The sequence below is a fragment of the Mytilus edulis genome, chromosome 8 (assembly GCF_963676685.1).
Source record: "Mytilus edulis chromosome 8, xbMytEdul2.2, whole genome shotgun sequence".
NCBI lineage: Eukaryota > Metazoa > Mollusca > Bivalvia > Mytilida > Mytilidae > Mytilus > Mytilus edulis.
In genome coordinates, this window is record NC_092351.1 from 73,656,366 (window position 1) to 73,681,769 (window position 25,404).

At 31.6% G+C, this 25,404-nt stretch overlaps 2 protein-coding genes across 7 annotated transcripts in view; one reads left to right on the forward strand and one right to left on the reverse strand.

Moving 5' to 3' along the window:
* LOC139486247 (proton-coupled zinc antiporter SLC30A9, mitochondrial-like) overlaps nucleotides 1–8,708 on the reverse strand; it is a 24,609-nt gene extending 15,901 nt beyond the window's left edge. The window contains exons 1-6 of one of the 3 annotated variants that reach the window (XM_071271027.1): nucleotides 8,579–8,681; nucleotides 5,862–5,962; nucleotides 3,506–3,766; nucleotides 1,940–2,030; nucleotides 1,123–1,215; nucleotides 241–326 (exon numbers count right to left, since the gene is read on the reverse strand). In XM_071271027.1, the coding sequence (XP_071127128.1) occupies nucleotides 241–326; nucleotides 1,123–1,215; nucleotides 1,940–2,030; nucleotides 3,506–3,766; nucleotides 5,862–5,955 (625 nt within the window). In that variant the 5' untranslated portion in view covers nucleotides 5,956–5,962; nucleotides 8,579–8,681. Of the gene's footprint in view, nucleotides 1–240; nucleotides 327–1,122; nucleotides 1,216–1,939; nucleotides 2,031–3,505; nucleotides 3,767–5,861; nucleotides 5,963–8,549 lie in introns of all 3 variants that reach the window. The other 2 variants (XM_071271025.1, XM_071271028.1) reach the window with 2 other exon arrangements.
* LOC139486248 (uncharacterized protein SYNPCC7002_A1628-like) lies at nucleotides 8,672–18,445 on the forward strand. 4 transcript variants are annotated; one of them, XM_071271029.1, is made up of 8 exons: nucleotides 8,672–8,766; nucleotides 10,191–10,323; nucleotides 10,988–11,294; nucleotides 12,176–12,369; nucleotides 15,012–15,140; nucleotides 16,300–16,438; nucleotides 17,219–17,361; nucleotides 17,993–18,445. In XM_071271029.1, exons 2-8 carry the CDS (start codon nucleotides 10,210–10,212, stop codon nucleotides 18,023–18,025), a joined length of 1,059 nt encoding a protein of 352 aa, XP_071127130.1. In that variant the 5' UTR covers nucleotides 8,672–8,766; nucleotides 10,191–10,209; the 3' UTR covers nucleotides 18,026–18,445. The 4 variants fall into 4 exon arrangements, with proteins under 4 accessions (XP_071127130.1, XP_071127133.1, XP_071127132.1 ...); XM_071271032.1 differs by having other exon boundaries at nucleotides 8,738–9,083; XM_071271031.1 differs by lacking the exon at nucleotides 8,672–8,766 and adding an exon at nucleotides 8,774–8,830 and having other exon boundaries at nucleotides 17,993–18,272.
* Nucleotides 18,446–25,404: the final 6,959 nt, after the last annotated feature.

Genomic DNA, 25,404 nt, shown 5'->3' on the forward strand with positions numbered 1-25,404 from the left:
GCCAAAACTACTAGAAATTTAACATTGAAAAAGTTGTGAAAAGACTTACACAAGTAATAAAAGGTAAATTTACTATAACATATCACATTATAGATCAATTACAAAGTAATAACAACTTAAAGTATTCATCATGTATGTTAAAAACCTATAAACAGATGAATATCATCATTTCTGCAGCTTTACAGATCTTAAAATTAGAGAAGTTATTCAACTTTATAAAAACAGCTGATATGAACTTACATTTTCTGTATCTCATTTGAAGCTGTCTCATCCTTAATAATTTCTCCTCTTGCAATTTCTCCAGACTTCCATATTTCTTTATTGCACTGATAAGAAGAAAGCATAAAACTGTTTTTAATTTTATCGTAAACTATCACAAAACATTAAGACTAGACATGCTAGAGGGTCAATAAACATAAGAACTGTGGAATCAATATCAATCTCAGCTTGTGAAAGCAATTTTGAATAAAATTGAAAATGGAAACGGGTAATGTGTCAAACAGATAACAACCAAACCAAAGCTGAAAATGGATTTTTTTTGGGAAAAACAAGTTAAAATGTCCAAAGAATTACAAACTTTCTTTAAACTTATATGCATACTTTTGCATTTGAAAAAAAATGAAATAAAATATCCACACATTTTAATATATTGTGACTTGAATAGAGAGTTGTCTCATTGGCACTCATACCACATCTTCTTAAGGAAATTTGCTACTCTGTTTCAAAATAACAGGCTTTTCATAACACTAGAATATATTGATAGGGGTCTCATTAAGAACTCGAAAGAGCAAAAAAAACCAAACCATATGGCTGTGTGCTTGTTTTTGAGATATTAGTCATTAAACTTTTGTAGGGAAAATCTTCTCTGTTGATTTTTCATAGCTTTATCATTGACAAGTTTAAGATCTCATAAACTATCAAGAGTTTATAACACTTTTACAGATCACTTATAATTCTTCATTTAAAAGATTTATCAAAAGAAAAATTGGGGTTAGCAGCAGGATTTTTCAGGCATTCAAATGCATAAAACTAGAGGATTCTTGGAAATCTGACCAAAATTCCAAAACATGACATGCGAACATTCTTAGATCTAACTGTTTGAATAAGCAATTTGTAACTTACAGTTCTTCTATGTCTTTCCTTTTATAAACTGTCAAACTTTTACCACTACCATAGGGACTTCGTCTTGTGTACTTTGGTATCTCGTTCAGCTCTCTAAATTATAAAAAATCTAAATTTATAGATTATCGTTGATCATCTCAACGAGATTGATTTTCTTGCTTTAGCAGCAATGACGAAAGTGAGAAAAGCAATGGAGTTGCGATGACCATTGATAATCTGTTTATCACTAGTCTTTAGTTTTCTATGTTTTGTCTTGTGTACTTTTGTTTGTCTGTTTATCTTTTTTTTATTTTAGCCATGGCGTTGTCAGTTTTGTTTTCGATCTATCAGTTTGACTGACCCTCTGGTATCTTTTGTCCCTCTTTTGTTTGACTGTGGACAGGATAACTAGAAATCCTACTATTGTACTATTTTAAAACTTGTTTGTTGCTTGTCTTTCATTTTTGCTATATGCTTTTCTATGTTTCTTTGTTACATATATGACGTTGCTCTGTACATCGGGTCATTGTGTTATTGTACTATGATTAATTTTTTCTATTCTTGTCTTTCATTTTTTCTAATATGCTTGGTCTATATGATGTATTGTGCTTCTTTCTAACATATTTGTTTGGTTTTTTTAGTGATTAAGATTATAACGCAATGTTGACTGCTGCATTTTTGACATTTTTATAAGAATATGACCATGATGACAGTTGTTATCCATTCATTTGATGTGTTTGAGTTTTTCATTTTTTCCTTTAATTAGGGACTTTCTTTATGAATTTTCCTGGGAGTTCATTATTATTGTGATTTTACCTTTTCCTGGACTAAAACCAACCTTAAAACTATGAGATACTCCACCATGGCTCGACCAGGTTCTATATAGATATTCTCTACATACTTATGGTCAATTGGTTTCTTCATCCTAACTATAATAAAATGAAATGAAAAATATAGCTTGTGTTATTTATTATTGTCATGTTATGATGTACAGTGGACAGATATACAATTACTGTAAACCAACTTATTTTCGCGAGCGATTTATTTTCGCGACTTTCGCGAGCAGAAAAATAACGCGAATTTAAATTGTCGCGAATATGTTAGCTTGGATCTTCACTTATTTAACAACCTCAAATAAATTAGATAATCGCGAAATTAAATCGCGGCGAAGTGGACTAGAAAGGGCTAAACGCGAAATATAATATTCGCGAAAATAAGTTGGTTTACAGTACTCTTTCCAAATAACCAAAAAAATTATATAATCTCCAATTAAATATACAGTGTATAAAATTTAGTTTTGATACATTATCATGTCAGATTATATATAACAAATCCTTTAAATAGACTTATTAAGAAGGGATATAGTTACAATACTGTTGTCAGGTCATTAAAGATTACATATTTTGGCTTTAATATTGATTCACTTATAGGGTCTTTGCATCGGAAATAAATGACACGGGCTATGTTCTTCTCATATATGTTATGATGGTATGATACTAAACCCCTAATGGGAAGGATTGTGCCTGATATTCATATGATGAAATCATAATCTTTCAATCAGTCTAATTGAAGTCTGGAGCTGGCATGTCAGTTAACTGCTAGTTGTTATTTATGTATTATTGTCATTTTGTTTATTTTCTTTGATTACATCTTCTGACATCAGACTCGGACTTCTCTTGCACTGAATTTTAAATATGCGTATTGTTATGCGTTTACTTTTCTACATTGGCTAGAGGTATAAGGGGAGGGTTGAGATCTCATAAGCATGTTTAACCCCACCACATTTTTGCGCCTGTCCCAAGTCAGGAGCCTCTAGCCTTTGTTAGCCTTGTATTATTTTAATTTTATTTTCTTGAGTACATTTTGGAAATTAGTATGGCGTTCATTATCACTGAACTAGTATATATTTGTTTAGGGGCCAGCTGAGGGACGCCTCCAGGTGCAGGAATTTCTCGCTACATTGAAGACCTGTTGGTGACCTTCTGCTGTTTTTTTTCTATGGTCGGGTTGTTGTCTCTTTGACACATTCCCCATTTCCATTCTCAATTTTATGTTATAAAAAAAAAATCCAAGAAAGTTATTACATTTTGATTTAATTCTTAATTCTACATGCATGACATGTAAGAGTCCATAAACAGTAAATTTCCACAAGTTTTTTAAATAACATTTCTGGTTTCAATTGTCCAGAAAAGCTAACATGCTACTAAAAGCTGAAATACTTTCACTTTGAGAGCGATTCTAAGGGACATATATATATACATTTTTCTTATCATAATGTTTCCTTTCCAAAAAATATTTTAAATAGACTTGAAGTACATTTTTTTCTTGTCAACTTTTTACACATCAATAAGCAATTACATCCTTGTTTACACTTATATCTATTGTATCTATTTATGTCACATACTTTTCACTATTTTCTGTTCTTTCTGCAATTTAGGATCTTCTGCATCATTTGGACTAGAAGTAGGAGGACTGGGTGTGGCTGTTTGCTCTGGTATGCTACCTAATTCTTTTTCTAGTATGCCTCCTGACCCTGAACTTTGTTTTTCTATAATTTCATCAGGTGGTACCTGACTAGAACTATAATATCTGATAATACCTAAGAATTTTAGGTACTTTGGTTGGCTCCATTTTCCAGAAAAGCCTATAGAATTCTTCAGGCATTCTACAACAAAAACAGATAAATATTCAAGGAAATAATACATGGATTTAGTTTTGCTGAATCATTCAAGAGTTTTAGACATGAAATAAAACAAATTAGGGACAATGCAGTTCTTTGTACATAGACATGATAGTAGATGTACAGGAGCGTAGCTGGTAATCAGTCAAATGTAGGCACCAATCGGCAAGGGGTCTGGGGCCGCTGTAGGCCCCCAGCAGGTCCAGAGCAGAGCCCTGGTAGGGGATTCAGGGAGCGAAGCCCCCCGACGGAAAACGGTTTTCAGCATTTTAGCTGCAAAACTTGATGTGCAAATTATAAATATTAAATTCATTTAACCATAATAATTATAATATACATGATGAAAAGTTCAAAGAATTATGAAGAATTCACCATAACATCTTACTGGTGAATTAGATAACGCAGTACAAATCGGAAATATGAAGTAAAAATATTTACACTATGCATTGCCCAGCGTAGATCAGCGTATCCCTTTAATTAAGCAGTACACCGTTTGGTATTTTCATATCTATTCTGTTCTGATTGATATACACGTTTAACTTAATTAACAGTACATATTGTGACGATCCTTCATTAAAAAAAAATAGGCACGTAAACACTGAGATACTATATAATAAAACTATCCTTTTGGCTAGACAAAAACCATCAATCTTTTGATTCTTTAACCTTCATCCTAGCCACACAAACACATACACACATAGTCGATGCCTAATGCAAAAGTTCTGTTCTGTTCATACTATCGTTACAAAATTTAAGAAATTCGTATTTCTTTATATCCTCTACTGTAAAATCCCTACCTGCTTAGGAATTTGAATAATTGTGGTCATTACACGCAGATCTGAGAGTACTCAAAATTACTGGAAGCTAGTTGTATGATTTTAAACATCCAGTGTCAAATATTTATGCAAGTTCAGGACAAAAAAAAACTTTCAATAAATACAACAGGGAGCTAGGTCCTGTAATAGGTGTCGTCCAGGACGAAGGTCTGGAAATTTGAAAATGCCATGCATTGGAAAATGAGGGATTTTTGGAAAGGAACAGACATTTTCCCTTTCAGAAGACAAACTACGAACTCTTCAAAAAGTGGCATTCTCTCTACAACTAAGCATCGGATTTATAAAGTTCCCATTCTGCCCAGGCGTGACTGCGTATTTATATATCCTGCACAGCCTAACGGACGACCAACATTGGCAAGTCGGGTGGAGACAAAGTGGAAAGCTAGTTGAAAACTAACAACAACTAATTAAAAAACGCATGTGTCTAAGTTGAGGTTCATTCAAGTTTTTGTTGATAGAAATATGATCTGAACCAAAGTTCTAGTTTATAGTTTCTATATAAGGTAAAATCATAAAAACATTCAACTCTATTCAATATTCCATTCACTAAGAACGAGAGGCTAGTGTACACATGACATTCGATAATCAAAGAGTTTTGACAACTTCACTGGTGTTCATCTACAGATAACGTTGTTTAGTTTTTTCTTTAATAAAAAAACAACATATTTTTGCAAAAATTATGTGTAGGCACGTGCCTAAAGTGCCTAACGGCAGCTACGCCCCTGATGTATGTAGAAATATGTTTTGAAAATTGAGTGCTCCCTTCAAAAGCTCATATTTTTGCAGAAGTTAAATTCATAAAAGTTACTGGTATACTGATTATAGTATCCTAATGTACAGTACTCTGCACCATCCTGAACATGCTGAATATGCATAAAATATTTTTCACTAGACATGAAGCGAACTTTGGTTGATTAATTGAATCATACAGTTCACTCCTTAGTGCTGAACATGAAAGAAATATTTGCCATAGGACATAATGCAAACAACATTAAGTATATGCCTGTTCCAATTCAGAAAGTGACAGTTGTTTTCATTCGCTCAATGTGTATTTCGCTTTTGATTTTGCCATTTGATTACAGACTTTCCAATTCTAGCTATTTGAATTTTCCCTCCAGCAGTGTCCAGTTCAATTTGTTTGTTTTTCAACTTTTTATAGGCCATTTTTCTGTACTATTATTCTCTATTCTTTATATTCAAGCACCCCAATATTCTTCTTATATTTATATGAGATATACTGGTACCTTTACATATAACTGGTGCAGCAATGTGTATTGGTCTGGTTCCTGATTGTCTAAAAACTGTTTGAGCAATGACAGCTGTATTCTTCAACATCATACCAATTCTAGCAATAAAAATATTAAACATGTTAAACCATTGCTAAACATGCTAAATTTTCTGAAGAAATGTACATCATGTACATGGTGTTTATTCCATATACATTTGTACATTGTAGAACATGTATAAATATTGCATACAAATGTAATTATAAACATAATGAATTCTAAATAAAAATAATGAAATTGAAAATGGAAATTTGTGGACTGTGTCAAAAAAAACAACAACCCAACCAAACGTACAAACACAAGGACCAGAAAACAGAATGACCATAAATGAGGCATACATGTAAAAATTATAATAAGGACCAACATCAGATGTGTTTCCGTAATCATGGTAATTCAGTCACTTTTTCAATCATGTCAATAGAAATTACATGTGTATGTTGGGAATGAATCATTATATGAATAAATTGTTTTTAATTCAGTAAAGCTTAGGGTAGGAATGCCCTTTACCATGTTTACTGTCAGGTATCAAACTGTAATCAGTTTTTATCTACAGCAACCATTAGCGTCAAATTGGTTAACACTTTAAGATGGTACCCAACACTACAGGGAGATAACTCTGTAAAATCAGCTAAATGTTTTGATTAGGTTGTGTTGTTCAGGGAATATTAAGCTTCGTTAATGGTCAAAATTAGTGTTTGTCAAACTGCTATATACATGTAACCAGTGACAGTGTAATTTTTCTAATAATTATAAATTGGTTGGTTCATTTTTTTTTTTTTTTATATTTTTGTCAAACATCATTAACATTGTGTCAAAGGGTCAAAGTAAATAGTTTGTCAAAATTTTATGAAAATTAAATGAGCCAAATAAATTTTAATCAACATGGTCAAGGTGTTGGGTACCACCTTAATCATGTTAATGTCATGCACATGAGTCAATGATGCATCAAAATATCCTTTTATTAATTTATCATCAGAGGCCTCAAACAATAGCATCATTTTGGAAGAAAAGTAACATGATTAAGCAAAACAGTTGATCTGTTTACCATTAATGTGAAGTCACCCCTCAAAGAGGAGGGGAGGCATGACCTTTATCATGTTTATCAAGACTCTGAGATCAAGTGTTTTTGTGAGCCAAAATTTGTTCCTGTGAAAAAAGTTCCAGTGGAACTAATTTCACAGGAAATATGTTCTGGGAGAACTTTTTTCACAGACAATTTTAATATAATTTGTTCCATCTCTATGAAATAAGTTCTACACTTTACTTAGTGAAATAAGTTCTGGGTTGGTGAAATTTGTTCCTTACCTAGTGAAATAAGTTCCATGTTTGTGAGATTTGTTCCTTACCTGGTGAAATAAGTTCTGGATTTGTGAAATTTGTTCCTCACCTGGTGAAATAAGTTCCTTGTCTGTGAAATATGTTCCACTGGTTAAACAAGTTTTCTTATATACTGAGCACTTGTCATCAGTGAGTTTAAAGTGATTAAAAAAAACATGTATTATATTGATAATGTAATAAATAAAAAGTGTAAACATCCAATTGGATCATGTGGAGTAAAGCAAAAGTTTAATAACATGCTCAATTAATAATACTAAAAATGGCACTTATGAGCGAGGAAAGAGTAGAATAAGAAATAATAATAAAAGTCATTCCGAAAAAAGTATTATAGTTAAAGATGAACATTTGTACTTTTTTGAAAAGGACAAAGTGACTGGTCAATTATATTAAAAGACATAAAGAAACAAAAGACACACTCTTTTAAAACTGTGCAATGACCATAGCTAAGTACATGTATGATTAGAACACCCATGACAAGGAGGTCGAATATCATATAAACGATAAAACATAGATACATTATCATCGCTTTTATTTCTTATCTTCATCCTACAGTCATGCCTTCAATTGCAAATGTACCCCATGCAAGCACAGAACTTATTTTCTGTGAAATAGGTTAAACAGAAAATTTTCATTGATTTCTATAAAATACCTTCGTTTAAAACTAATATCACAAGAACTTATTTCACTATTATTTTAATTTTAATTTTAATATTGGAACAAAACTCATGGTGCTGTGATTTTTGTTCTGGAACTTTATTCACACTTGGTTAAAAAATTAGTTCCGGAACAAATTTTATAGTGCTGGAACATATTTTCTGTGACATAAGTTCCGATGGAACATATTTCCTATGAAATTTGTTCCGGTGGAACAAATGTCACGCCGGAACAAATTTTTTGTTACATTTTTACATGTTTTAAGTTCGGGATTTTTGGGATTAATTCTTTCGGGATCTGGGAAATCCTATTTTAAATTTCAGAGTTTAAGTTTCTATAAATTCAGGACTTCAGGATTCCATGTTTATAAGTCTGGGTTTTTGGGATCAGGACCCCTCCTACCCCCTCAAAGAGGATTTATGTCAATCTCTCAGTCTCAGTCATGATGAACGTTATCAAATAGTTAAAGATGATTTTTTTTTCAATTAAAGTAAATTTCAAATATTTTTTGATGTCCTATTTAAACTTGTAAAATCATTTTAAATGAAAGGAAAAAAAGTATGACCTTATAAAAAAACGTAATTTTTGTCTGTATTATTAATTTTGCAAAGAAGTTTAAAAATATTCTAGTCATAATTTGTTCGGACTTCGTACCTTCACAGTTAACACAAGCCTAATATCACCTATCATACGCAATTTTAGGAACTATATTCCTTTTTTCGGCTAATTTTACTGTTTATCATTTTTCGGTTAATATTAGACTGGTTCTAAACCATTTTTAGCAGTAACGGAAAACAGTAATAATAGAAAAAAGAAACCAGTCGGTGAAGAGTAACTCGCCCCTGGTAGAACTAATTACCGGAATAGAAAGGTTGTCGTGTCAACTTGATTATTGGAAACTATTTTATTGTTTTAGTTGAAAGACATATGTCTTTGTATGATTTAGTTTCCAAAGACACATATCTACAATTACAAATTATTTAACAGGTCTTAAACTTAATGACATCATAGTAAAAAAGATAGTGAAGGCAATGAGTCCAAAATGTCATGGTCAAAAATAAAAAACCCAACTACAACATGTACAATAACATAGAATTACAAAGAAAACCAATCAATAACAACCATGTAAACCAAGTGCTCTGAAAGTATAGATAAGTGTTGTTTTTGATGATATACTGTTAGTTGGAGGTATTCCTTTAACAATTTAACGGGCATCATAATTATTCAGAATGCCATGATATGTCATTAAATCTGGAATCATCTCTTTTACTAGAAAAGTTCGTCAATTTTGCACGTCTTTATGACGTCATTTACTAGATAGAATGCATGCCTGTATCCCTCCTCTATCAAAAGTTTCAAGCACTTTCAAAATAGTTCCTGCGCATGATCCTAAGCCTAGGGTAGTCCAAATAATTATGACGTCTTAAAAGGCTATTGTAATTTTTTTCTATGACGCCTTACTTCGACGAAGTCCAAATAATTATGACGTCTTGAAAGGCTATTATAATTTTTTTCTATGACGCCTTACTTCGACGAAGTCCAAATAATTATGACGTCGTCATAATTATTTGGACTAAGCCTAGGGTAGTATGGAACTAATTTGTGTTCCATAAGTATGTAATCTTAATTACTGTATGACTGTCTGTCTGTCGTTAATAATTTTTACATTTTTTTGTTTGAAATGTAAGCGTAATTTCATTCCACCAGGTTTTTATTCTGGGAAACTTTTTTTTCACTAGAGAATATTGGTTGTAAATAGTAACTTACAATACAGTTATAAGTTATAGATCATGTTAGAATTTCGATCCAATTCAATGAACTTTTAACCAGTAGGGGACTATGTATAAACGTATTTACACTTTTGGTATTTAGCTGTATCTTGCCTCCGAATGACCTAAGATCGACTCCGAATCACCTTTTGACGTCAAGCAACAATCACTTTTAAATTGTGACGTCAAATATTTTAAATTATGATGTCAAAGTTTATGGTAACCTGTGTGCTTTTACGTAATGGCGGACAAATTTGCATACAAGTGTAAATACGTCTATTGCCATGCAATACACACAAAATGTTTGTTATTCATTGAATACCAATTTCGTGGGATTTGTGCGTTACAGGTGAACTTTAAATTTAAATGTTTAACAAATAACACATTTTCAATAGGCTTTGAATACAAATATGGATAAACCTACAATCAACTATCCAAGTTTTCACAAATCCACAAAAAATTGATATTTATGAGAAGAAAAAAAATCCATAGTCATGATAGTAATATAAGTAGATTTTTCTTGCAGTTATTGGTGGCAATGAACGATGAAAGCCCTGCAACATGTTAATCAAGTGGAGATAACCTGGTCTAAAATTAGATATTTGTCATCGCTTGTTATCAAACAGTTGTCAGAGAATGACTTAGAAAACACCAAAAAGGTAATAAATAAGAAAATATAAAGATGATGAGGAATAAGTGCAAGTGACACAACTCTCCATTATCATGGTCAAAGTAACAATGTGTATAAACCATTTTAAGTCAAAGTATGGCGTTCCACACATCTAGCCTTGCTTCAAACTGAACATGCTGAACAGCAATTTATAATTATGTTTATTGTATGTTTTTATACATCTGACAAAATCTGGTTTCCTTGCATATTGGCAGTTTCATATCAATGATGAAACTGATTTAATGAATATTTGGTGTTAAATTGTAAATTATTCAGGTGGAAATTAGAGAAGAATTTATTAGCAGCCTACTTTTTTCATATTTATAGTGCTTTTTATGCTAATTATCAGAAAATATTGCTGTGATTGCAATTATGTACAAATAAATTGTAAAGAGAAAAACGAAAAACCAACAGTCTGAAATGCTGAAGTTAAGTTAAAAACAGCAAGCCAAAAAGAAAAATGATATACAGTGCTCAACAAACCACAACACTACATTAAAGCCTCCTTTCTTCATTGTTTTTGGAATAGAATTATGTTAAAAAGAGAGGTTACAAGTTTTAAAATTATTTGATAGTCAAGAAAAGATATCATAGATATGAACAGGATGAATGCTATTAAATTTTTCAAACTCTGAGATAATATATTTTTCCAGGTCAAAAGACTAGAATCAAGAGGTCTTCCAATCGTACATCACCAAGGCTATGTCTGTGATCTACCAATCAAACACAGGTTTGCCATGAAAAAATTCCATGGTGTTATTCGCCATCTGAGAAAAGATAATGTTGTTTCTTCCAAACAGATCATAGAACCAGATTTGTTAGATCCTGAAGTATTTAAAGTTGTTCATAGTAGTCAATATATAGATAGATTTATAAGAGGTCAGACAACAGCCACTGAACAACGAAAAACTGGATTCCAGTGGAGTGAAGGAATAGTTAGCAGAGTTCGTTATGAAACAGGTAGGTATGATATATAGTGATTCTAGCAATTTATACGAATGATAAGTTTAACAAGCTCATTCAGCAGCTAAGGATATGGTAAATACTTTCATAATTTGTGCTTTATCTGCAATGTTTTTATTATTACGAAAAATGCAACAGGGTTATAATCATGATAATCATGATAATCGCAATAATTTAAACTCATTTTTTTTTTTCATATGAATTAAACAGGATTTTTCTCAGTATTGCAAATATTAAAGTCACATTTTAGTCTAAAATGATAAAGTCACAATAATAGATGCACACAATAATTTCTGATTTTACAGTAATTGGTTGCTGCATGTACATGGAAAAAAATAGTTTTTTCAACTCTCAACAGCATATTCAGAAACTTTATTAGAATCTGTTAAAAGGGAGATAATTACTCAGATATTAATTGATTGTCTCCCCTATTGATATTTCTCTCTCATGTGCATGCATTTACCATGTTTACTGTTTGTGTTCTATAATGTTGTTTTTTTATTGTTTTATTGTTATGAACAAAATCATTGTAATTATTGTATGAAATTTAAAATATACAAAGGTCAAAGATCAGTTGTATAATGAAATTCTATTTTATTTCCATACCGAAGATTCTAAAAATACTAATGAATCCACAGTAAGCATGGTAAACATGGTTAATATACATATATGCTTTGATATTAAAATTTCTTTCTTTTACCTAGTATCAAAATCTAAGCAAAGATGCCAAGCTTATAATTTTGTACACCAGACACGCATTTGGCTACAAAAGACTCATTAGTGACACTAAAATATAATAAGTTAAACACACTCAAACCAAGATGTCTAACTAATTTGAAGTTGGATAATGCTGATGACCTCATCTCTATTTTTTTTAGCTGGAACACTACTTGCAGCAAAGCTAGCCTTAGAAAGAGGAATAGCCTGTAGCACTGGTGGAGGAACACATCATGCCTTTCCTGACCATGGTTCTGGTTATTGTCTAGTCAATGATCTTGCCGTCACAGCTATGTCACTGGTCCAGACAGGTTCTGTACACAGAGTTGTTGTTGTTGATCTGGACGTACACCAGGCATGGTTGTCGTAATATTTAACAAATAAATGTATTTTGAGAAAATATCATTAAGTTAAAAAAAAATCTTTAAGCCAAGATGTATTGATATTAAACAAACAATATCTTACATACATGTATCATGACTAAAATAAAAAAAAACAACAAAAAAAAACCAGCCAAGACATATAAAAATTAGCAAAAACAATCTTGCAGTCAAGTCATGAAATGAAACAATCAAAGTCATACATCTAAGACATATTGAAAACAACAACTTATTCTTTTACGAGCGAATACATGTACAAGTTATATATAAGTTATTATCTAAGTCACAATTGATTTAAGTGTCCACATTGATTTCTGTCTGTTCACTGTATTAACTAAGCATGAATTTAAACCAAACTTAACTTTCATAGGATTTTTTTTTTTATGATGTTGTTATTGAATGGGTTTAATGCATATGAATTGATATTTACTTATAACTTTTGTCAACTAGATTCATAGAAATGGCATGCTATCATATACATGCTTCCATTTATAGATTAAACTTAAAATTTGGATAAAATCTATTTAAAAAGTTGTCTTTGATTTATTTATTATTTTTTTGTCATTTGACTGAGAAAAAAAAACATATTTAAGTTTTGTATGCAATAACCATTTAATGTAAATGTGTTTGTGCTAATAAATATTGTCTATTGTCTATTTAAGTAAACAACAGTTGCAATTGGTTTTATTCAAATGACTAATGCTAACTCAGGGGTTAAGAAATTTTGTTATAGCTCACTAGCCCAGGGCTAATTGGTAGCAGGATTTAACTAGCCCTGTTTGAAGAACTATTAGCCCAACAAAACTGACCTGCTAGCCCGAGTATGCCTTACAAAGTTTGCTGCAAAATACAATGAATTCTATAAACTTTACAATTTTTATCCGATGTACAGTTGATTTTAGCAAATTGGATACCAAAAACTGATGTGAGCCAAAAAATATCGCATTAGCAGATATATTCAATTCGTTGATAATTGAATATTCCTTGACTATACTGTAATAAAGAGTTGACCAAATCCCGATATGGTACAATTCTTGACCACTGCTATAGTATATGGGTATATAAAAGGATTGGAGTGATTTTTATCGAATACAACATCACGTTTGTGTAAAAGAATTATCAGCTGGTTATGTGAAATGCTCATATTTGTTTTCAGTTTTAAAATTCTCTTTATTAAAATAAATCAAATATTTATGTGATTAAATATCACCATTCATAGTTTGTGTCTTTTGAATTGTTTTATAAAGGAAGTACAGTAATATCCATATATGTACATTTATCACAGGTAAGCTAATTGTGGGCTATTAATTGACTATAAACTGAGCAATCAATCTCTAAACATAAAATTGTTTTTGTTATAAATTTTATTTCTTTAAAATTGAATCCATTTGAATATCAATGAAGATAATCATGATTGATGACTATTATTGCATCAAGTTTAGGTTTTCTGAAGACTTTAAATGTTTGGGTTGTGGTTCTGGAGGCTTCTTCAGTTTGCAAATAAAAACAAAATGGCGTCCATAACATGTGCACATGTTACAAATTTATATCTGACGAAAATCAGGTTTTACTGTCAAAAGGGTTCACATAAAATTGCAATAAATTATTAATCAGGTTACATTATATTTCCCCGTTTGCATAAGCAGTGTAAAATACCCCCTGTAATGACAAATCTATATTGAAAGTACGGGATCCACACCAAGTTATTTGTTCTTTTTCAAAACGTTTACAAAATCAGTTCAAACTCTGGGAATCCCGGATGACGTAGTCGAATCGGATTGGCTAAGATAGAATGGTGATGAGGAGATTTCCCACTTTCTATTTTGAAAACGCCAAGAATTTTTTGTTATTAGTCCGTCGGGCATATTGGGTTACAAGTTTGGGTTGCCCGAGGTCCAAATGCTGTGGTCCCGGGCGTCGGGCTAGTGGATTTTTTAACCCCTGTAACTCAAAAACAACTACTGTAAAAACAATAGACACAAATCACTGAAATAAGAGTACCCCCAGTTGTGCTCAGCAAGATGTGTAATTGAGGGTCTCATTGGGGGGTTCAGATCCCAGATCCCGCTTACTGTTTTGGCAGATTCCTGTATTCTGCTTACACTATGTACGTAAGCCATTCTCATTTTTTTGTCATTTCCTGGGTCCTGCTAGACCTCATTCCCCGTTTTCACGACACAATTATTTGTCCGGCTTACAAAAAATCGGCAATCCCGCGTCAAGCTTACACCCCAATGAGACCCACATTGAGAGGATGAGATTTTACTATCATACAGATTATATAAAAAAAACATAGAATAGTGAAAAAAATATATATTTAAATACTATGGATTTTATTCTGCCTTAATTGTAATTGGCCAAACTTTTGGGAATTTGGGTTCTCAATACTCTTCAACTTCCTACTTTGTTTGTCCTTTTCCTCTTCTTTGATTCCAGTCTCATTGATGAATCTTTCTGAGATGAAACAAATATTTTAAATCCTCTGTATCTATAATGAGTTTATTTATACCTATATATGACTGGTTATAACTTAGTTGTTGTTTGTTGTTTTTCGGGGTGATGGTATGGCCTATAGATACAATTACTTATAACTATAAAGATGTTTATTGTTTTTCAGGGTGATGGTACGGCCTATATTTTTAGTGATAACAGTAATATATATACCTTCTCTATGCATAATGAGAATAATTTTCCCTTTCAAAAACAAGAGAGTGACATTGATATTGGATTGAAAGATAGGATGGAAGTAAGTAAAAGTATAGGATGGAAGTAAGTAAAAGTATACTACAGGGAGATAACTCTGTTATTAACAAAGAATTTACGTGTCAGACCACCAATTATTCCCTCCAATTTAGAACGTATGTAAGAGTAGCCCTAATCTGACACAAAATAGTGCCTTTGATGTCCTTGTTTACTTAAGGAATCACTTAAACTAACCAGCAAATTTTCAGAAATGAAACTTTTGGTGAAAGAGAAATTTTTATTAGACCATTTTGAGTCAAGATTTACTTGTCTTTGAGTTTGCATTAAAAATTCAGTATTAATGCGCTACATAGTTTACTAATGTAAGATTTCCAGAAAACCAGCAGTTATTTTGGTAGTACCTGTGTTCCTAAGGTCAGATTTTTCTTATAACTCTTTAAAGGTAGGTTGAAAATTGACATGTAGAAAGGTTATGCATGTACAATTCAAGACATACCTGGTTTCTATGAGGTTAAACTTAAGGTAAAATATTAAGAAAGCTGGGAAAATAATTAAATTTGATTGAACAGATAGGAATTTTTAATAGGTGGTCTGACACCTTAAGGTATACTACAGGGAGATAACTCTGTAAAAATAGGTGGTCTGACACCTTAAGGTATACTACAGGGAGATAACTCTGTAAAAATAGGTGGTCTGACACCTTAAGGTATACTACAGGGAGATAACTCTGTAAAAATAGGTGGTCTGACACCTTAAGGTATACTACAGGGAGATAACTCTGTAAAAATAGGTGGTCTGACACCTTAAGGTATACTACAGGGAGATAACTCTGTAAAAATAGGTGGTCTGACACCTTAAGGTATACTACAGGGAGATAACTCTGTGATAATCAGCTGAATGTTTTAATCACTGTCTATCCTGAAATTTTGTCTAGAGGTCAAAGTAAATTTCTTGTCAAAATTTTATGTGAAAATTAAATGGGCCAAATTAATTTTAGTCAAGATGTTTGTTACTAACTTAACAAGATGATTTTAGGTCATATAGCTGATTATATTTAACTGTTTCAGTTTTTACATATCCTTGCAATTGGCTTTCAAATATTCCTTTTTATGTGTTCTTGATGAAGGTTAACCAGAAAAGGGCTTTAGATGTATGAAATTTATAATGTGTTTGTTTCATTTTATATATTTTTTTTTTAACAGGATAAGGAATACATGAAAATTTTAACAGACATTTTACCATGGATACTAGACCATGTTAAACCTGACCTTGTATTGTATGATGCAGGTGTTGATCCACATGAGAAAGATGAGCTTGGCAGGCTTAAGCTCACTGATCAAGGTAGATAATGTTCACCATGTTAAATTTGGTAACAAATGTTAAGGGCTGTTAAAGGAAATAGTATGTCCTCCCTAGCGAAGGCAATTTTTAAAAAAATCTGTGGGTGGTTGTATTTTTAATACCAAAATGCAAAGGGAGTGTTCTTATCTATTTTTATTTCTTTGGGTGGTGGGGGTTGAAAAAGTGCCGTCCAGGAGAGGGGCCCATAGTATTTTCTGGAACGGCCCTCAGAGGTTAATGTTGCTGAGCAGCTTAATAATTTAGATGAATTTGGCTATTTATTTTAGGTAGTTTTGGCACATAGCTCTTCAACGGTTTCGGTACTTATAAATCTTCGGATTTCAAATGTTTGGCTTTGAGTGTTCCTGATGAAGGTAAATCCAGAAAAGTTTTTGGCCGAAAACATTACACGTTTAATCTGACAGCAAAAAGCAGGCTCCATGCAACCCTTTAATTACAAATTTTGATAATTTCTTAACCATGTTAACCTCAAGGTCATATTTCCTGAGTTATAAATCCTCATGTGGAGCAGGATCTGCTGACTTTGCTTGAGCACCTGAGATAATAAGTTTTTAGTGGGGTTACTGAGTCTTTAGTTTTCTATGTTGTGTTTTTTTTTGTATTTTGAACTATTTTGTACTATTGTTTGTCTTTTTCTTTTTTAGCCATGGCCTTGTCAGTTTCAAGTTATTAGTTTGAAGTGCTCCTTAGTATCTTTTTCTCTCTTTATACATCCTTACAAATCAATATAAAGATTGAAAACATATTTTTTACTTTCAGGTTTATTTGATAGAGATTTTTATGTGATTGATTCATGTCATCGCCAAGGGATACCTGTTGCCACAGTGATAGGGGGTGGTTACCAAAGAGACCTGAATGCTCTTACATTAAGACATACGATAGTGCACAGAGCTGCATCAAAGGTTATTGTTTACATTAATTAAACTCATCATTTTATGAATTTAACATTAGTTAGAAATCTTTTCATTTATGTCAATTGTTAAGGTAATTTATAACATTAAAATCAAAATATTAAGGAATATTGCTCAAATGTTGGCAACTTTCCACTAAAAACCAAATAACATAATTTTAGAAACTATAAGTCACAGTAGAGCCTTCAACAATGAACAAAATTCATCCAAATTATAAAGCAAGCTGTAAACAGGCCTCAACCTGACTACTATGGTTTCATTTATTTTCCACAGGTATCAATTTTTGTGGATTGCTGAAAACTTACATATTCTTGGATATGTGATTTTGGGGGTTTGCCAATCTCTCTGAAAACAACGCCTATTGAAAATATGTTATTTGTTGAAAATTTAAATTTGTGGTTCACCTGTACCAACGAAAATTGGTATCCAACGAATAATAATGAACGACATGGGTTGTAATGACAGGTTTTACTGTGCATATTATAATTTTATTAGTCCCTCCACATATGAATTGAATTCTCCTATGCTGACACATGATTCATAATTTTTGTTTCAATTTTTCAAAATTTGAAATCACATGTAAAACTACTTTCTCATGGACTAAATATTTTTTTTTTTTCAGATTTGGAATGGATCTCCAGTTTACAAATCCTGAGAATGGGACGATAACTGTGAATGGTTGTTCATTTACTAAGCAGAATTTAAACTTGATTTATAAAGAGAAAAATGCTGCTAACAAGAAGATTACATATGAACTTTTGTACACAGAATATGTCTCTTTGGAAGAGTCATAAAATCCTGTAATTTATTTTATCTACTATTCCAGTACTGGAGTCTTTTTGTTAAAGCTTAATCAGTGATAAGTAGTTTTGGTTTAGATATGAATTTTTCTTCTACATTTATTTGTGATACATATTAAGTTTTTTTTAACAAGTATCTTTTAAAAAAAAAAAAAATTACTTGTTATTTTAACATCATATTGCAAATGTATTTCTGTTGCAATATATAAAATGATAATCACACAATTTGTGTTAAGATTGATTATACAAATATATGAAAGTGTCTCGTAAACTTAGTTTGTTCTTTTTTTTCGTCCCTAATACAATGCTTGGTGGGGGATATAGATATACAGTGAATCCATCCGTCTTTCCATTGGTATGTCCTTCCATCCTTCAGTCTATCCTATCCATCTGTCTGTCTGTCCAGTTTTCTGAGGGCTCTCACATCTACAATTCTTGCCAAATGTTTTAAAATTTATATTATAGGTTTATGTCAGTAATGTCTTTGACGAGGTTGATAATCAGTGCCGATTTATTATTTTTAAAAGAGTTTTGCCCCTTGAAAATATTGTTCATATGGAAAATTGCATTGTAAGTGCTCTCACATGTACAATTCTTACTAGATTTTTAGGCAAATTCGTGACATTTTTAGTACAAGTTATTTAGAGAAAAGTTTACATTGGGTGTATCTTATACATAAAATCATGAACTTCTATGGAAAATCAGGAAAATAAATTCAAAACCTCCTTAAAAAAACATGCAAATTTTACCAAATAATAGGGGCCAATAAACTCCCTTACAATTCGTACATGCTTTGTTTTCACTCATTCCAAGCTGACTATATTGATCTCATAATTAGGTATTTCCACTTACTGTGGAAAGACCTTTTAGATGTCTTCTGATTATTATTATTATATTTTTCTTTTTCCTCCACACAGGCCTGGGGTAATGGTAATTTGTAATTGTAATGCATTGTAATATTACATTTTTTTGATGTAATGCAAAGTACATTTTCTGCATTACAATTACATGTAATGTTATGATTACTTTAGTTAAAAATTGATGTAATGCCTCCATTACAGTACATTACTTTTCATTACAAATTGGTAAAATACATAAAAATGAAGAATATTGTATAATAAAAATAAAATATTAACAAAAACAAAAGAAAGTATGGAATACAATTTCTCTAATTTTTGTGCTATTTTTACATTTCCTGACCGGTGTGAGAAAAATATTTCTCCTCACTAGTGAAAAATCTGTTCTCGGCAAATGGTTAGTCAAAATTTAATTGTGACGTCAAAATGTTTTGTTTTCTTCTGAATTTTCCTATTGTGACGTCATGAAAAAAGGCGACCATGCCTGATGACGTCGCATATAAAGAACACAAGTTTCTGAAAATCTTTGAAAAAGAAGGATAAAAATCATTAGAGAAACAGATTCCGACACTATAACTCGTGTGTTACGACATTTCTCCACTCTCGACAGTTAAATTTTAATTATTAGGCCTCACGCTTTAAATAATAAAATTTAACTGTCTCGAGTGGAGAAATATCGTAATATACTTGTTGCAGTGTAGGAATCTATATTTTTGTCACAGTTAATTACTGTATTAAATAAATTACATTAATCTTTAAAACACACATTAAGGTAAGAAATATAAAATGGTAAAAATAATCAAGTCTTGATTTTGGTTTCTGATATTTGTTTAAAATTATATTAGGAATATTTTGGTGTTTGGTGGTTTGGTATTCAATGAAAAATCTTATAAATTTTGTTTAAACAAAACTATATAGATGAATGGAAAAAATATAAAGGTGAAATTTTCATAATTCTATACACACCTTACATGTATTTCAGTGAAAGATTGAATATGTCAAACAACATTTTTAAACCAAACTATTGTTTGGGTCCTGTCTGTGTTGTTATTTCGGTTTATTCCTTGAATGCCAACATCCTTTGATCTACCGACAATTTACCTGTAAAATTATGTTGGCGTACAAGGAATAGGTGCAAGTAGTTATCATCACAACAGTGCATGCTTATCAAAACAATCATACTAATTAAACAGATAGGTAAATACAGGTAGCTAAATATAAATCTAGTTCATGTTTGTTAAGTTGTTAAAAAATCATATTTTGCTGCTCCTACTTGAACAATTATGGATTCTCTTAAAATGAAACTTTCAAAAGTGTTGCATCACAAAGTCAATATGTGCATATTGTCAGGACAGGAATTCCAGTTTGCACAAATTCTACAATAGACTCCTTGGACTTTGAAGGTTTTTTCAATATTTCTATAGTTGTGTGTGCTGTAATATCCTACCATATTAAATTTCTTGAAACTTTGTATCTCGTGTTAGATTACTATTTAGTTTATTTCAGTTTGTTCAGGGTATTTTTCTTGGTTATACTATTACACCCCTTTTCTTTTTTTTTTATTGTAAGTGATTCGTAAAATAACATCGTTTAGTTGTTTGTCATGTTCGCAACTCATCTGAATTCTTGTTGCCATATTTCATGAATTTTCTTGAAACTTTTGTAGAGTTTCCAGCTTAGATGTTATCAAATTAACTTGATTATTTTTTTAATTTAATTAATTGTACAACTGAAATCTTCTTATACTAGTAGTTTATATTAACTAATAAAATATATAAATTGATATGGAACTAAAACAAATCTCTTATATCCTTTATTTAGTTTGGAATAATTGTATTAAACTAAAATTTCATTAAAAATTTTAATATTTCCTATGTTACCCCTAAAATCTACTATTTTTCCTTATGAAAAAGTGATAAAATGTTGCATTTCTATAAAGTTCATTAATTATTTTTAACAGTTAAATACTTATAAAAACACCTATTGTTATTATATAAACATCTATTGAAATATTTTTGTTGGCATTCAAGGAATAGGTAACATATAAAATGTTGGCATTCGCGGAAGACACCGTTATTTCACCTAATTATTATCAAAATGTTTTTATTGCAATCAAATCTTCTCAACTTATGTTTGTCCTCACAGAGCCCTTAAGCATTTCAAAAGATAATCCTTTAATGACACATTTATTATATTCCTTTGAAATCCCTTAATGATGTCTTAATGATTAAGTGATCAATGTAAGAAACAAAATTATATGATAATTTATTTATTTTTTACCACCACCTAAGAATTTTAAAAGTGACTTTTCCAGTTTCATGCCTCCTACTACTCCATCAAAGAGTATAGACACAGGTATGGTGCAGTACATGATGTTGACATCTACTTGTCTGAGCCATGTGAAGAAATTTCAATCAATGCACTGGAAGGATGGAAGTCAAATTCAGTGTGCCTTTCTTCTTTGGCTAATACAGCTATCAAGTATTTAGCCATTTCACACACATCAGCTGCTGTAGAAAGGCTTTTTATACGACCACAAAAATTGTTGGTCGTATATTGGTATCACGTTGGCGTCATCTGCGTCGTCGTCGTCCGAATACTTTTAGTTTTCGCACTCTAACTTTAGTAAAAGTGAATAGAAATCTATGAAATTTTAACACAAGGTTTATGACCATAAAAGGAAGGTTGGGATTGATTTTGGGAGTTTTGGTCCCAACATTTGAGGAATAAGGGGCCAAAAAGGGCCCAAATAAGCATTTTCTTGGTTTTCACACTATAACTTAAGTTTAAGTTAATAGAAATCTATGAAATTTTGACACAAGGTTTATGACCACAAAAGGAAGGTACGGATTGATTTTGGGAGTTTTGGTTCCAACAGTTTAGGAATAAGGGGCCAAAAAGGGCCCAAATAGGCATTATTCTTGGTTTTCGCACAATAACTTTAGTATAAGTAAATAGAAATCAATGAAATTTAAACACAAGGTTTATGACCACAAAAGGAAGGTTAAGATTGATTTTGGGAGTTGAGGTCCTAACAGTTGAGGAATAAGGGGCCCATAGATTCCAAAATTGAACTTTGTTTGATTTCATCAAAAATTGAATAATTGGGGTTCTTTGATATGCCAAATCTAACTGTGTATGTAGATTCTTCATTTTTTGGTCCCGTTTTCAAATTGGTCTACATTTAGGTCCAAAGGGTCCAAAATTAAACTTAGTTTGATTTTAACAAAAATTGAATCCTTGGGGTTCTTTGATATGCTGAATCTAAAAATGTACTTAGATTTTTGATTATTGGCCCAGTTTTCAAGTTGGTTCAAATCGGGGTCCAAAATAAAACTTTTATAAATCTCCTGCTTACAAAATTTTTCGAAAAACTAAGGATTTTCTAATCTCAGGCATAGATTACATTAGCCGTTTTTGGCACAACTTTTTGGAATTTGGATCCTCAATGCTCTTCAACTTTGTACTTGTTTGGCTTATAAATATTTTCATATGAGCGTCACCGATGAGTCTAATGTAACCGAAACGCGCGTCTGGCGTACTAAATTATAATCCTGGTACCTTTGATAACTATTTACACCACTGGGTCGATGACACTGCTGGTTGACGTTTCGTCCCCGAGGGTATCACCAAATAAAGGCAACAGTAGTATACCGCTGTTCAAACTCATAAATCCATGGACAAAAAACAAAATCGGGGTAACAAACTAAAACTGAGGGAAACGCATTAAATATAAGAGACACAACACTACAATGTAACACACACAGAAACGGACCAAGCATCAGACAAAATCCCACGAGAAAAACAAATATAACATCAAAACCAAATACATGAATTTGGGATAGACAAGTACCGTGACACGTCTTATCGCAATGTGAATTTACACTCAAAATTAAGCGAAAACATACGACGCAACGTTAAAATGTAACACACACAGAAACGAACTATAATATAACAATGGCCATGTTCCTGACTTGGTACAGGACATTTTTAAAGAAAAAAATGGCGGGTTGAACCTGGTTTTGTGGCATGCCAAACCTCCCCTTTCACCAACCCAGTAGTCAACACTTCGGTGTTGGCATGAATATCAATAATGTGGTCTTTTTTTATAAATTTCCTGCTTACAGAACTCTGAATTTTTCTAAAAATTAAGGGTTTTTTAATCCCAGGCATAGATTGCCTTAGCCGTTTTTGACACAACTTTTTGGAATATTGAATCCTCAATGCTCTTCAACCTTGTACTTGTCTGGCTTTATAAATATTTTGATATGAACGTCACTGATGAGTCTTATGTAGACGAAACGCGCGTCTGGCGTATTAAATTATAATCCTGGTACGTTTGATAACTTTTGGAATATGTCTTAAATGCCATACATGTACATACTATTCGTCCTTTATCTTGGTTATCGACATCACTAAAGGTTATTCAAAAAGGAGATTTTTTTTAATTAAAGAGGAAGGGACAATTTGTCGGCAATTTGTTTCATTCGATAAGATAGGTAAATAATGTTTTAAATAGCCCGATAGATGCTATTTATAGTACATAAAAATACGTCACATCATTTATTTTCATACCTTGAACAGGTATTCCTACAAAAACAAGGCCATGACTATTGATTTTTTAATATTGATTTTATTTTATTATTAACATCCTTTATGCAAGGTGCCATACCATGTAACTTCTCAAGGAGCCAAATGATACCGAACTAATTCAAATCGTGATTTTCTCATTCTGAATATGTATATCTGTTACACAGTATTTGTCCTGGTCTTTTAAGGTTTTATCGTCTATAAGATTAGACAAGAAAATACATGTGCATGTATATATTTTAACCGCAGAACATCTTACATCAGTTGGTCATAGATCACCCTGTGTTACTACTTCATGTTGTATTACCTTTTCTGTAATTTTAACAAATCGGCCCTTCGTTGTGATACAGATGCAACAGCTTCTTGATGTTTTACCTACAATCACGATTTGTAGTGTAATTGATTTGTTCTGTTATGTTGTTTTATTTTTCTGATGAGTTATGTACCCGTGTATAGACGGTGGTAAAAATTTCAGTACTAGTATCTTTACAGTTTGTGATTTGGCGACAAAATTGTTGTTGACTGCATTTGTTACATATAATACCATGTTCAAAAAAGGTTTCGACGAAATGTGTTTTGTTGTTATGAAAATTGTATACAATGGCCTTATTTTAAGTTATGTGTATATTACACCCGCAACATGTAGGCTTAATTTCTATAGAATTAATTCTCGTGTTATTGGTTATGTACAGGCACCTACATCAGTTTGACGGCAGTTGTCCCTTGGATATATGTAATAACGTAAACACATGAATAGAAAGTAATTCAAGAGTATGGACAGTCATAGGATTGCACACAATAAGCGATACATTGTTTTTTCTTTGATACACGTAAAATTATTTACTAGTACACTAACTGAATAGTCAAAATGAACCAAAATGACTCTATGAATCAAGCAAACAACCGAAAAAATATGATAGAAACTTTAAAATTTAATATAACAACACAAAAAAATGCAAAAGTTCTGAGCGAGGTTCGAACCCTTTCTTCAAAACCGTCATTTATTAGTAGTTCTGTGCTCTACTGGTGGAGCTACGGCGATTCTTATCATTATGACTCTTATTTAGAAACTATATTGGTACAATTTATCGATGTTACAATTTTTTCTTTAAAAAGTTGTTTTTTATGTAATAAGGACACACTAAACCAATTTCATTTTTGAAGTAAAAAGTAGTATGAATAACAACAGTCATAAAAAGCATAACTTTTCTTTGGTTTGAAATGTCCTTCTTGGGGGATTCCCTGTTTTTTCCACATAAAAACACCCGAAAATCCGGATATTGGACTTTCATCCTTTTTTAGGGTTAAATTAACTATTGATCACACATATCATACTATATGTAAATCGAGATATTGATCAAAAAGCATTTTTATTTTTGGTTTTTATAGGAAATTTTACTCTGTTGGCACTTTTTGAAATTGGCCCTTCTGTGAAAAAAATCCTCGGCATATTGGCCCTACCTCTTTTTATTCTTAATTCTCGAAAGACTGAGCTCAATACCATTGTTATTCATTAATTGAACATTATAACATTTTAATAAGAATAATAGAAAGTGTTTTATATCAATATCTTGTACCCTTAACAATGGTATACATATTATTTAAATTGATCAATATATGCAAGTTAAATATATAGCATTAATACACTAAATAAATATGTGTAAGCAGTCAGGTAAAACGTAACCGAAACCTAGTCAGTACAGGTAAAGATATGTAATCACATAATTCGGCGGTCATGTTTGATTGTGTATCCTTGTATAGTCGGTTGAGTTAAATGTTATGAATCG